This window comes from Pelodiscus sinensis, chromosome 16, assembly GCF_052426305.1.
Source record: "Pelodiscus sinensis isolate ZL-2025 chromosome 16, ASM5242630v1, whole genome shotgun sequence".
NCBI classification, from domain to species: domain Eukaryota; kingdom Metazoa; phylum Chordata; order Testudines; family Trionychidae; genus Pelodiscus; species Pelodiscus sinensis.
In genome coordinates, this window is record NC_143067.1 from 24,735,094 (window position 1) to 24,749,758 (window position 14,665).

General features: G+C 46.2%; 1 protein-coding gene across 3 annotated transcripts in view; it reads left to right on the forward strand.

Annotated features, from left to right (window-relative positions):
- Positions 1-13,484, forward strand: part of NEURL1B (neuralized E3 ubiquitin protein ligase 1B) — a 255,494-nt gene extending 242,010 nt beyond the window's left edge. For all 3 annotated transcript variants that reach the window (XM_075900258.2, XM_075900260.2, XM_075900259.2), the window contains 3 exons: positions 3,896-4,603; positions 7,146-7,271; positions 8,830-13,484. In XM_075900258.2, coding sequence (XP_075756373.2) covers positions 3,896-4,603; positions 7,146-7,271; positions 8,830-9,074 — 1,079 coding nt within the window. In that variant the 3' untranslated portion in view covers positions 9,075-13,484. The remainder of the gene's footprint in view (positions 1-3,895; positions 4,604-7,145; positions 7,272-8,829) is intronic.
- Positions 13,485-14,665: the final 1,181 nt, after the last annotated feature.

The window sequence follows — 14,665 nt, forward strand, 5'->3', positions numbered from 1 at the left end:
TAAACTATTCCATTTAGACAAGAGATTTAAGGCGTCCTCCTGTATTACAGGTGATGGAACTTTTGGCTCCGTCAGCCTACCTAGATTTACAGCTCAACAGGCTGTGCTTGCAAGCCAGAGCTGATTTATCTGTGTGTGCCCTTATACAAAAGGCCCTTCACCTTACATTTACAAAGCACTGGGCTTGGTGGTACTGCATGTGATGTAATTGCCAGTTAAGTGTTCTAAGCACATTAACATAAAGCTTGCATGTTTCCTGGGTGCTGTGGGGCTATTTGCAGTTGTGTATTATAACCCACCCTGACATACAGTACCTAAAACCTGACCTTTACCAAGTCACTGTGTTCAACTGACACTTCAGATTTGGGAGAACTTCTGAGTTTTGTCACTGTCAGTGGGCACAATTGCAAAAGAGGATTTGGTTGTTTTAAGGGCAGTCTTAACTGAAACTCAATAAAAATGATGCACGTAACATTTGTGGAGGTTTTAAAAAAGGCATTAAAGATTCAAGATAATTTGGGGTCATATTTCAAACTAGCATGCACCGAAACTGAAATTCACATAAAATCTACATATCCCTTTCTTTACTGATTAGTTGATATTTGTTTTTTCTAAAAAGGTGCCTCTGACACATTGAGCGGGCATCAAATAAAGTATTTCAGATTTGGCCAAAGTGGTTCGTTCACCAGATATTCAACTATGACTGAGATTATTTATGCTATGGTACCTATTATATTATGTCAAATAATGCTAAATTATAAACAGCACTTTACAGTTGCCCGAAACATGTTGTTAAGCATCATTATTCACTTATCCATTCATTGTAGCTACTATTACTGAAACACTCTAATATTATATTGAACAACAAATCTATTTTACCACTGACAGTTTTTTTTTCTCATTGTCCTTACTGCTTTTTAAATTCACAGTGGCAGTTCTAGTAAGAAAAACAAAACCCTTTACTCTTGCTATAGTATGTTTTGTTCGTCAGTTGTTCCATCCTGCAGTGGTAGAATGGACAGAACAGAGGACTTGGAGTCGGGACTTCTCTAGCCTGATTTTCAAAATGAGAGCATGCCCCTGACTAGGTGATGGTGGGAAAACTGAGCTTCACTTGGAACAGGGGATGAACAGCATCCCTGAAATTCAGGCCCTTAATTTCTATGCCTCAGTTTCCTTCTTTGTATAATAGGAAACTTCTTGGGGGGCTGGGAGGTTAAAAGCAATGTTTTGAGATCCCCAGACGAAAGGTGCTATAGACTGCAAGGTGGAGTTTATAATTTGTGACCGTTTATTAATATGACAAAAGCCTGTGAAGGCCTAAGCACCATTATGTTGTCTTCTCACTCTCTCTCTCTCCCTTCCCTGCACATTGGGAACTGGACTGAGGGATTTGCTTTGGCTGTAAGTGTGTTTTTTGTTTTTGTTGTTTGGGGGATTTTTTGCTTTTCTTCAATTCTTCCCATTATAAAAAGTCCTCCTTTAAGGCTTGTCTGAAACATGCACAGAGACTAACTGAAGGTTTCAAATGCCAAAGGGACAATGGTGAGAAGCTTCTTTATTCCAGTCTTACTTGTCGGCGTGGTTTGCATGGCACACTGCTTTTTAGTTTTGGCTCTTTTGGTCTGTTAAGTAGACATGCCAGCCTCACCAGATTTCCATTCTAAAACTGCAGGAATGGGGAAAGCTGGGAATGTGACTCAAATCTAACAGCCCTAAGCCCCTCCATAGATTGCATCCTTCCGTGTTGGTATCTCAAAGTTCTGGAGTGTCGTTCATCCTGTATCTGAGCTCGACTTATCACCAGATTCCCTGTCCTTTCTGCAAGTAACTAGTCCAGCCATTAAGATTAGGCTTGAAGCGTTGCTGCTTGGGCACTCAGAGAAATCGTGCATATAAGCCGAGGCATCCTGTCCTTTCCAACTACTGAATGCACTCGTATGTTTTGCCTTCTTTGGTAAAAACTCAATAGATCTTCTCCCATAAGTAGCAAAGCGCACAGATGATGCTGGTGTTTCCATCTCTGTGAATGAATTGAATGATGGCTTGCTCACTCTGTCTTGATGCCTTGTGCGTTTGATTTACTCTGTGTTTTAATATAATTACTTAAGAATTAAATATATACATAGGCAGCAGGGAATTGCATATGGCTGAAGTGCACGTTCAGTTTACGAGACTTGAACTGTGACTTCACCCTGCTCAGTCAGAGGACTTTTTAAAAATCAAAATAATTTCCACCCTTGTTTGTATTCAGTATAGGTTTCATGACCAGCTCTTGCCAGGAATCTATACATAATATCAGCTTTGAACATTATCGGGGTCTTAAATGCTTCTGGGGCATAAACATCTGTTACAGTCAGTCTCTTGATGAGATAGTAGCAAGTGGGAAATGGGCTTCTGACAGAGCTTGTGACTTGCTCATGTGTTTCAAAGCACAGTGACGTCTTTGTTGAAGTGGATATATTTATTTTTAAAAACAACTGTTTTTGGTAATTTGTGTATTTTTTAAATAAATGTATTAGGCTTGCATTTCCTTAACACAGGGTTGAGGGAAAGGATCGGGGGGAGAATGGAGGGTAGGGTAGTAAGACATCTCACTAAAGCAGATAGAAGTGGAGAATCCTATTTTATGAAGTGGTTTCAAGCTTTTATACAGCCCCCCCCTTTTTGCAGCTGCCTGTCTACAGGCAGTCCCCGGGTTACGTACAAGATAGGGACTGTAGGTTTGTTCTTAAGTTGAATCTGTATGTAAGTCGGAACTGGCGTCCAGATTCAGCCGCTGCTGAAACTGATCAGTTTCAACAGCGGCTGAATCTGGACACCAGTTCCGATCTACATACAGATTCAGGCATCCCCAAGTCAGCTGCTGCTGAAACTGATCAGCGGCTGATTCCAGGAAGCCCAGGGCAGGGGCTTCCTGTAGTCAGCCGCTGGTCAGTTTCAGCAGCGGCTGACTTGGGGACGCCTGGGGCAGAGCAGCTGGGGTGCTGCTGGGTTGGTCCAGTAGCACCGCCGCTCCTCGGTGCTACTGGACCAACCCAGCAGCACCCCAGCTGCTCTGCCCCAGGTGTCCTGATTCAGCCGCTGCTGAAACTGATCAGCAGCGGCTGAATCAGGACTCCTGGGGCAGAGCAGCTGGGGTGCTGCTGGGTTGGTCCAGTAGCGCCAAGGAGCGGTGCTGCGGGACCAACCGGCAGCGCCCCACCTGCTCTACAACAGGCCCGGGGCTTTGCTCCACGTCTCCCTGGTCTGCTGGGGGGGGGGGCGCACTAGCTGCGTCCCCCCCCCCCAGCAGACCAGGGAGACGCTGAGCAAAGCGGAGGAGGACCCGGGCGGGACCGCGGCGCTGATCTGGCTCCTCTCCCCCACCCTTCCCCAGCAGACCAGGGAGACGCAGAGTAGTTTTTCTCGCCCCGGAGGACGTGGGTGGCGGGACCAGGCGTCCCGCCGCTCCCGTCGTCCAGGGCAAGAAAATCCCCGTTCGTAACTGCGGATCCGACATAAGTCGGATCCGCGTAACTCAGGGACTGCCTGTACTTTACTGGGCTTCACCCTGTTTTTACCACTGTAAGTGTTTCAACTTCTGTTAATAAGGTTTATGGTACTTGCTGCTCTTGAGATAACCCAGAGATGTAACCATGCAGCTGACAGCTGATTTTCATCATTGATGGTGGTTCCAGATAATTTTCTCTACCATACACCATAAAAAATCAATGGCGGAACATCATCTCGCGTTCTCCTTGATGGTCAGTTTGCAGAATTCAGTACAGGAACTAAACATAGCTGAGCTGCAAGAAGGGTTTCAGGGGATGTTTTGGGGGGAAGTACTTACATGGGGAAGGGACATAATTTGAATTTGAGTCTAATGCAACTTGTTCTCGTACTTGCCTCACAGATAGCATGTTTGCAGAGACCATGACCTCCACCCACTTCAGTAGTGCCCGACTGAGCTCTTGCCTTCCTCAAAGCAGTCATGATTCCGCCAACTTCAATAACAATGAACTGGAGAACAATCAGGTGGTGGCCAAAATTGCTAACCTAAATTTGAGTCGGGTGCCGGGATTGTCGGTGGATAACCACATAATCCCCTGTTGCCCAAACAGACGGCAGCGTACCCCGGGTGTGCCTGCCTTCCTGGATACAGATCTGCATTTCCACCTCACCCGCGGGCCTGATATTACCTTTTCTCAAGACCGCATGGTGGCATGTACCAATTGGCAAGAAAGCAATAGGACTTTGATGTTTTCTGACCGACCTTTGCACATTGGAGAAAGCCTCTTTGTGGAAATAGGACACCTAGGGCTGCCGTATCATGGGGCCCTTTCATTTGGCATCACTTCTTGTGATCCAGGTACTTTACGGACAAATGAGCTCCCAGCGGATCCAGACTATCTCTTGGACCGCAAGGAATACTGGGTGGTTTACCGAGCATTCCCAGCCCTCAGCAATGGTGATATCCTCACCTTTGTAGTCTTGCCAAGCGGAGAAGTGCACCATGGAATGAATGGAGTCAGCCGAGGGATGCTTATGTGCGTGGACACCTCTCAGTCTCTCTGGGTATTTTTCACAATCCATGGTGTAATCAACCAGCTCAAAATATTAGGTAAGTGCAGCCTAAAACTAATGTGAAGCAACATGCGTCTTGTGAAATTTCACCAAATTGTGTGCCTCTCTCAATTACACTGGTGACATTGGCTTCAAGAGCAGTGCAATTCACGATCTGGCCCCTAGTGAACGTGGTCAGCTCTGTCAAGCATTGAATAAGATGTGTGCCTGTGTTTATACATGGAAAGAAATGTCAGCAAGTATAACATAGGTATATCTGTCATTTATAAGGCCAATGGGTGAGACTTCTCATATTGCATAGGCTCATATTAAGCTAAATTGTATTGTAATGTTTTGCACAGGAGAATCTTTATAAACTCACTAGTCCTGCCAACAGATATTAAAAACTGAACTCACTAGGCACAGATGGGTTTTTTAAAGTAAGTCAGGTGGTTTAGAGGGCACATCTTTCTACTCCTTCTAGGTGCAATTTGTTCAATTAAATGGAGGCTTTTTCCAACTGTCAGCACTGGAAACTTGCTCTTTCCTCTGCACATCTAACTCTATTTCTTCTGTGTTCCCTACTGCCAACAAAGCACAGCGATTCTTGAGCCAGAACTTTGTGGCAGTTTCAGTTTGGAAGTGTAAGGCAGAAAAATGACACCCGTTCATTATTCTGCAGTTAGAGCAGGTGCTTCTAAGTGTATGTCTGCACTGTAGTCTAAGCCTGGGTTGCCCACCATCCAGGCATAAAAGTTTGGAGCATGTGCTTGCTTATATTTTGAACTTATGTTTGTTTGCCAGGTCGTGAGGTGAGGTAAAGCCCAAGCTATACTGTAGCATTGGCTGGAGCCCACTCACTTCGTAATAGAGTCAAACAAGATCACTTGAATACTGATAGTCCTCCAGTGCCTTTCCCACAGCTCCTTTTGTGAGATGAACTCGTTCTCCTGCAGTAGATGGGAAAGAATCCTAAAACATCTCAGCACAAAGCACCTTGTGCCACACAACACACACGAGGCAGTGAAGAAATAGTTTGGACATAGGAACAGGATAGGGTTTTGAATGGGGATGCTCATATTATGGCAAAGTGAACCCGAGTGCAAGTCACACCAAACCTAGTGTTAATCACCCAGGCAAACAGTGCAGTGTAGACATACCCTAAAACATCACCATGACTTCATTTGTTACTTTTGATTTACACCAGCTTGTATGAAAAGAGAAGGAAGCCTTGTCATCAAGTAAAAATTGCCTTTGAAAAAAATGAGATCCTCATTTTTAGTAACCAAGTGCTCAGTTGGATATAGGTGCACGGTACATTATGTATGGTAGCATCACTGGGTGTGATCTGTGAGCACAGAATTTGGCCTGTGGACATTCCCTTTAGAAGCACAGAATAGTCAAAGTTGCACAGGGCCTCTATTGAGTCATCAGGAGAGGGATCATGTGATGATCAGTGGGCCTCTCAGATGGAACGTTCCTCCCCTGCCCCACTATCTTGCCTGAAGTGCTTAATGCAGGAGACGTGCACTGAGGAGGCCTAACAGGCAGCAGGGTGAGCAGGCCAGGCATGGATGGGTCAGCCTGCACAGCGCATCTGGCCCAGTCCACCAAGTAGCTCTGTGACCAAAGCCCTCTGTTGGGCTAGTCTAGGTTTGCATTTGTGTGCTACTGAATTTGGAGCAAGCACTTGAACCCAGGTCTCCACCTGCCAGGAGAGTGCCCTAATCAACAGGCTGCTGAGCGCACTGGGCTGGGGCTGGCTCACCTGCTGAAGATGTTGCTGCTGTTTAATTAGCTATTTATTGGAACAGGGCTTTGAAGTTCCAGACGTGGGTCTCCCACATTGCAGGGTGTACCCTAGCCACAAGCTCTCATTTCACAACCTGCTGGTCCTGGCTCTTTTGTGTAAGGCCCATTCCTGTAGACATTTCTCAAGCTTTTCTTCCACTGACATATTGCAAAATGGTCGTAGCTGAGCAGCAGTATCCCTTGTTGCCCTAAGCAGACTATTTAGTTTAAGCTTAAGAAGAAACGACATATCCCAGTCACTCCATATATTGGGCTGCATTTTGATTATTACCCTAAAGCACCTTCCATGGAAAGATCTGTGCTGCAGTTCTTTACACTTTTGCTTAGCTGGTGTAGCATTAAAAATTTTCCTCCCAGCTCCCAAATGGATGAGGCTGATTGCCTTTGCAGAACTGGGGTAACATCAGGCAGCCAGCCACTGGCTGCTTTGTTGTCTTTGCTTGGAAAGATGTCCCTATTAAGGTAAACAGGGAGATAATCACTGCCTGACATCTCTCACAGGTGTTCCTAATCTGATCAGGAGGGCAGAAAACAGGCTGACTGAAATAGGAACAAGAACTGTGGTCACACTCTGGGCCGAGAGAGAAGTTCATCTTTTCATTTTATTGATTAAGAAGTGTTAATTTTATAACCCTGAACTCAGAAACTGAGTGTGTTTCCTTCCAAAGTACGATCTACTGCGTGGCACTTAGTGAGGCAGAGATGCTGCTGTTCAGATTATGTAGCACTGATAATGCTTAGGAGGTCCATTCCCCCCTGTAATTGACTGAATGCTGTTGTACTTGCAGGCACTGTCCAATCCAGTCCTGGAACAGTCTCTCCCTCAGGATCCCCTGGCGGCTCACAGTATGACAGTGACTCAGATATGGCCTTCAGTGTGAACAGGTCCTCGTCAGCTTCGGAGTCATCACTAGGTAAGGGAAGCCTTTGTGGTGTGCCCCTGCAGCTTGGAAGACACATGGTCATCGCCCTGATCAGGAAATAAACCAGGAAATCCAGCAAGTTGTGTTGCCTACCATAGTTAGAGTTACTGCTCTTTGCATGATGTGTGGAATCCAGCATCCAGACCTGGATTTCTCTAGGCAGCTCACTGGTGCAGCACACATCAATGCTTGTGTGACAGTGTAGCATGGAGGTTTTCAAGGACTGCAGAAGGTCAGGCACTGGGTCTTGTTGCTGTAGCAACTTCCTGCCTGTCCTGGTATTACAGATGGTGCTGTGCTCTGGAAGCAGCCAGCAGCAGGCCTGGCTGTTAGGTGAGGGTGGGAGGCAGAAGAGCGCACTGGGCTCCAAACCCAAGCTTTAGTCAAATTACATTGGGTCGCGGCATCAACAATTTTCTTCAACTGGGTCATGAGAAAAAAAGTTTGCAAACGGCTGGCCTGGGGGTAACAAAGGGAGAAGGGCAGGACTCTGAGACCATGGACTGAAGAGCAGGAGCATTTTCAGTGCGGTTTAGTGGAACGGGGAGCCGGGAAGCACTGTTGCCAGGTCAGGGATGTGCATGGTTAACCAGTTACCCCATAAGCCTTAGTCTTACCGGATAGGTAACTGGTTATCCAGGCTGGGTGGTGGGAACCTGGACAGGGCAGCAGGTGGGACCACAGCGTTCCTGGTGGCAGCCCCAGCCTTGTGCCCCAGGAGGGAGGGACGGGGCAGGTGAAACCCCAGCCTGGTCCACACAGAGTAGCAGATCCAGTGGGGGCAGTCAGGACCCCAGCCAGCCTGAGCAGCAGCAGCCCCAGCCCTGCACCCCAGATGGAGACAGATGGGACCTGGGCTGAGCAGTCCCCTCTGTGGGATCACAGTTAACGTTCTGTTTAGCTGACTAACTGTTTAATGGCTGTTTTACATCCCTACCTAAGATCTCGGGTATATTCTCGGTGACCCCATAAATCACATCAACTTATACTATGAACAGAAATGCAACTTCTGGTCTGCTGCCTAGGGTGAGCACTAGCCAATGTGTGGATAGAATTTTACACCTTGAAAACCCTGCACAATGTGCTATTGTCCTGAGCTCGGCAGGTTCCCAGAAATTTCTCATCCAGTCATGTAATTGGCAAATACTTGTGGCTGGAAGTAAAGTGCTGCATTCCCAGCCAGAAATGTGGCTGTTACAATCCGTCTCATCGCTGTACGAGAGTTGACTCTTAGCCACATTCCTTTGAGAGAATAGGGCTTTCGGAAAGAGCGGGAGCGCTGTGCACCAACCCAGACCTAGAGTCCTGTGAATATGCTTCCCTCTTTAAACTTCATAGCAGCATGTGAATGGATCCACACCCTGTACTTGTAACCAGATGTGTAAACCACAGTCTGACTCTATTTGAATGCACATTTAAGGCAGGAGGTTGGAAAATGGATTGAAGTGGGCTGTGTGGCTAACACTACACTCTAACTATCAAACCCTCTTGTTTGATCGGTTCTTGCTATTGAATAACGTTTCGTTCTCTCTCTCCCCCTTCTTTGCAGTGACTGCTCCGAGTTCCCCACTGAGTCCCCCCGTCTCTCCCGTCTTCCCTCCTCCAGAGCCCTTGTGCAGCAAGAATGGGGAGTGCACTGTCTGCTTTGACAGTGAAGTGGACACTGTGATCTACACCTGCGGACACATGTGCCTGTGCAACACCTGTGGTCTTAGGCTGAAGAAGCAACTCAATGCGTGCTGCCCCATCTGCCGACGAGTCATCAAGGATGTTATTAAAATATACCGCCCTTGACCCCGCCCTCCCTCTGGGCATGGGAGGAAAGAACTCTGCTAGCAGTAACCCTGCCTTTCCGTCCCTGCTTTTGGGTTACCATGCTGGTTGGTAGTTACCAAGTGGCTCGTTGTCTGTGTTTTCATATTTGACTGGTAGAATAAATCAGGGATAAAACTGAACTGAGGAGCTCTCTGGTCTGAATGGGGCCTGACCCTGACGCTTCCAAGTAGGCGGGGCTTCAAAAAGATGCTGCCCTATGAACCAGCCAGCAAATCGCTGTTGTGGGCCCATTCACACTGCAAAAGAGAAATGTCTTGTACAACCGCTCTTTTCTAGGGAGGGGGGCTGGTGCAGGGAGGGAGTTGATTTTACGTTTATGCTGTCACCTGGGTCAGGAGCACCCACTTTCACACCTAGGGAGTGAAAACTTTGAAACTGCTACTGTAATTGCTGGGGTTAGTGCTTGTCAGGACAGCAGCAGGTAATAGACTGGAATTGAGAGCCAGTCCTAGGACAGAAGCTGCCAGTGGAACTGAATGCTTTGTAGATTAAACAAAAAAAAATTAAATCTCAAGTCAGGGACTGAATACAGGTGTAGGCTACAAATTATACTTCAGAGCCAAGCAGTTTAGAAATCCAGAGCCTCATTTACTTATTAAAGATCTGGATTCTGTAGTGTTAGCACTGTACCAGGATAATGTGTCAAATGCTTCAAGGCACCCTGAGCAGTCTGAGATGTCTTCATTGTCACTAGTTCTTGCAGTAGAAATGCAGAACTCTGAGCTTGTGTAAATGCAGAGCAGCTTTTACATTCTTCACCTTAAAGGAGCTGGGAGGGGAGTACAGGAAGGAGAACTAGTGTATATTAGGAGCGATGCAGTCCCCTTCCCACAGTATAGCTGTAGATTGGCTGAAGCCAGACCTTGGTACCACCGAGGGGAAGAATTAGTACAATCTATTTTGGATCCTCATACAGTCCAAGTAGGAATTTAGTTAATAGGCCATTTAATGTATTTACTGGAGTTATTTTTCATATTAGTCTGTTACCACCTTGCCTTAGATCATGAAAGAGAGACAGACACACAGCTACATTGTTATCATCTCAGCCTAAAGGAAAGGAAGTGAGGAGGTAGCTGTACATGCAACACTGGCTGCACAGGAAGGAGAGACCGTTATAATATTCTTGTAATTGTAAAGTGCTTTATGTAAAATAGATTGCATTGCTCTTCTCTGTAAAACGGTATTTTCATGGGTCATCTAACAGCTGCTGAACACCCAAAGTCATGTGTGACTTAAGTCCCTTTTAAGACCTTCTTTCCAGCCTGCACCTTGGCATGGCACTTACATCTTTTCCCACTGGGAGTACAATGTCTTGCAGAAACCTCATGGAGCTGAAGTCCCTAACTGCAGTGGAGACTGTAAGTTGCTGTACCCAGGTGTCTGTGAGCAGTTGCAGCAAGGCTCAGAGAGGCTGCACTCAGTAGTCTGCAGTTCCAGGAAGTTTCCTTTTTTCCCATAAAAAGGGTGTGTAAAAGTCCAGTTTAACTTGCACTCTCTTCTGCTCAGGGTTTTATCCACCAAGCATGCAATGGGCCTGGCAGGAAATCCTGTTATTTTAGTGAGCAATTCAGGGCATCTAATTGAAATTAACAAGCATCTCACTTGGCATTACCTCTTGGAAAAAGGATTCAATCTATTATTAGATGTTGGGCTTAAAAGGTAAATGGATTTTAGTTGTCATATTAGACAGCTATAAACTATGGAATTCTGCCCGGGCTGTTAAACCCGCTGCTACACTGAAGTGAGAAGAGGTGGGTGTAGTTCTATTTACTCCCTGCTGGCCCAGTCTTTTGTACCCCAGAAGGGACATGTATGCCCCCCTCTTCTTTTCCATAGCCAGATGATGGAACAAGTCTGGGGATGACTTTTTTACTCAGTCCAGCTTATGTATGATGAGGTCGGAGATGGAGATGAGACATGTCTGATCCCTGCAGTGTGTTCATTTACAGCCCGGTAATGGCTGCTTTCTCTGGAGAGGTGCATTTATCAATCTAGAAGTGAAAACAGAATTGTCACATGCACCCCAGGGCTATAGTAATGATGCCTCCACTTTATTGCTTTCCGTCTTTGTTGTTCTTGACCTGGGTGCTTTAACTGTATCACTTTGCAGGTGAATGGAATCAGCAAACTTGCATTAATCTGCCCAGCTGGTGCTTTGGATGCTGGTGGCTATCTCAAATGGAAATAGATTATGGTTACCTGTTACATGAGAAATGCCCTCCCTTCCCTTTGATTTTTTTTCCTGATGTGCAGATCTTGGAAGAACTAAACAGGGATGGGGGGACACTTTTTTTCTTGAGGAATAGTAGAGTAGCTGCTGCAGCCTTAGCTTAGATCTCAGGCCTTTCATTTCTGTACTAGCACCCTGGGCTGAGCTGATCTGAGATTTTGAAAGAGGGTGGCTAGTTAGGGCCTCATCATGCTGCACAATAAACTTAATGAAACAAATGGAACCCCTTGAAGGACCAGTCAACAGCATAAGGCAGGAGCAGGTGCAAACCTGGTGTAAAACATCATTGCTCTGAGGGACTGAGTCAATGACAACCTGCAACAACTGAAGACTTGCCCCTCCCCTAGGATGTCACATTAAATGTTGCAACAGAGGACAGCAATTGCTTCTTGAGGCTCCCAAGTTCTTGTACCAGCAGCTGGGCATGGATTCTCGGTAGCACAAAAGAATCCTTGAACCCCACAATACAAAAAAAAAATGTCTTGGGATTCCGATTTAGTACGTCGAAGTATTCCACTCCCTCTGCGTGCTAATGAGAACTAGTTCAGCAGATGAAAGTTGTGGAGGGGCTTCTTGCCAAAGATAGGCCAAATGTTAGTCCCTACACTAGGAGCTCTGAAAACCGTTAGTAGGGCATGGATTCTGAGGTCTCTGGGTTGGGAGGTCTCAGTAGGTGGTTGCAAGTCCCCAGTTTGATGTCTTAAGCCCAGTGATAGAATACTCCCTTCACACTCCAGAGAGCCAGGACATTGTGCCCAGAAGTGGCTCACTCTCTGTGCGTTAGTAGTGGGGAAGTAAATACAGACGTTGCTGTGTCTGGTTCAGCTGGTCTCCAGTTGCAGAATCCCAGATTCCAGGCCCTGTCACGGCTTCTGCTGAGAAGAGAGGGCAGTAGCAGGCTGCTTATGCTCACAGAGCAGGGGGAGGTGCTACATCAGACTTCATGGCATTTCTTGGGAATCTGCCCTGTCTATAACTCATTTCAGGGAGGGCCTGATCCCTATTTAAAAATCAAGCCCCAGCAGTGACAGGATGAGAGAGAGAGAGACTGAAATAGGTTTGGGCCGGCTCTTTAGCAGGTGTAAAGTGTCATAGTTCCACTAAGTCAATGATCCTATGACTGTTTACACGAGATGGAGATCTGGCCCCACTGACTTTAAAACCTGCACACATTATCTGTGCCATAAAGCTGTGGCTTGGTAGGACAGAACCTAATGAAGCTTAGAGCCAGCCTCCTCCATTCCATGGTATCGTTTTGCAAAAAACGCAACTGAACGTTCCCGGCTTTGCTGTTCTCAAACCTGTTCTTTAATTCACTCATCCCAGTGGCCATCCTACTGCCTGGGCACCTGCTACCAGTGGTTTTGAATACATCTTTTACAGATGTTGAGGTCAGTACAGGGCACAGAGTTGGGATGAGAAAATGAAATTTCCAGAATAGTGGCTGCAAATAGATTTGCAAAAGGGCAGGGCCCAGCAGAGGCAGAGGGCTCAATCATTCAGGGTAATTAAGCTAGTTTAATGTCCAGACTGTGGCTGTGTCGTGGATTGTGAAATGAGCATTAGTGGACATGTAAACCTACCTATTCCAGTTTGTTGAGGATTTCCAAAGGGAAACCAGAGAGGCCACTAAGATTCCCAGGAAAAAGGTGACCTCATAGGAATTTAATTGTTTGTACTTGTACCGCTATATATATTTTTAGTCTGATATAATTTGTACAGAAGATCTGTTTGTGCCTTATAAGGGTGTCTGTGCACTTTTTATCCTTTTTAAAGCAACTTTTAAAAAAATCAAAAAAAAATAACACGGATCAATTTTATAGACTTTCGTGTTCACTGAAAATTCTGCTTTTTCATATTGGAGTGAAAATTCTTTCTATGGATTCTCCCTTCCCCCTCTGTTTGGAAAAAAGCAACTCATCTATATTTTCCCAATTTCTAAGGCAGTTAATCTTGTATTGTTACTTTTAAAGCAGATTGTGGGGTAAAGGGACACGGGGCAAGGGTTTGCACTTCTCCATGTCTTTATTCTATAGCCTAGAGTTCTGTGCTGTTTTATTTTTGTCTGTTTATCTGTTTTACATTAATATAATTTTACCTGTTTATGAAACAAATAAAGCACTGTCTTGTACAAGTTCTCCCTGGTTTTTACGAATGTTTAACTGTGGGTTGGAGGAAAAGAAGTGCTGGTTGGTCAAAAGGCAGCGCCACCTTGCCAACTTGTGCAAAGTGGTGCTGCTCCGCTTATTTACAGCAGCTGAGGCTCTTGTCTTCACCTATTACAGTGGTCAGCAACCAGTAGATCAGGATTTACCGGCACATCTTGGAGCCTCTGACAGGTGATCCTGACTGGTTTGGCTGGGAGGCTATCAAGTGCCAGCACTTCAGCTGCTCCTGCCCACTGCCCTGCCGCTCATGCCTAGAGCCTCAGAGCTGCCTGCTGGGAGCCTCCTGCTTGTTGTGCAGAGTGGGGGAGACAGAAGCAGGGGGGCATTGGTGTCACTCTGTCCCCCTCCCCTGTACCCCATCTTCAAAATGAGGAGGATGGGGCCTTGGCGAAGGGGGTGTGGCAGGGGTATTTGGATTTGAGGTAGATCCTGGACTGACATGAATTCAAAAGTGATCTTGTGCTTAAAAAGGTTGGAGACCACTGACCTATTACATCAAAACACATGGGAGACGTATGGGACCACTGTTTTGTTTCCACTGCAGCCTCGTGGTTCCCGTTAAGAGAAAACCCAGTGCATGCATTCAGGGTATGATTTGGTCCTAAGGCTGTGACCTGAGAGTGGGTACAACAATATTTAAAAATGAAAAGCTAGTAAGTGGCAGGGAGGTGCTTCAACCGCTCTGTAGCTACAACTAGACAGTGCATACAACAGAACTAGTCTGCATGGGCCAGACTAACTGAGCCCGTATTTCTTCTCTGACTTCCATGGAAGTGTGAAGAGCTTCTTGGCACGCCACAGTTACGAAGTGCAGCTAGCGGAAGCACTATTACGTTGTCTCCTTTCAAGGTGTACACCAGGCTTGGAGAGCAGTGCTGTGTTCTAAGGCATGTGTCATAAAAGGAGAGGCTTCAAGCAGGCACCATGCAGCTCAGTGCAGAAGGGCTGTAAGTCCACTCTTGCTTCCAAATATATTTGGGAATGCACAGTGCTGGGAAGGAATCTGACTCGAAAACGGGCAAGAGCAGACTGAGTACACTGTGGTCCATTCCACCTGTCACCTCCAACTAGGGCTGCATCTTAATCTAAGGTGCACGTTTACCTAGGGGTTACACTGAAAGGGTCTATTTTTTGCCTAAAGAAGGGCTGGG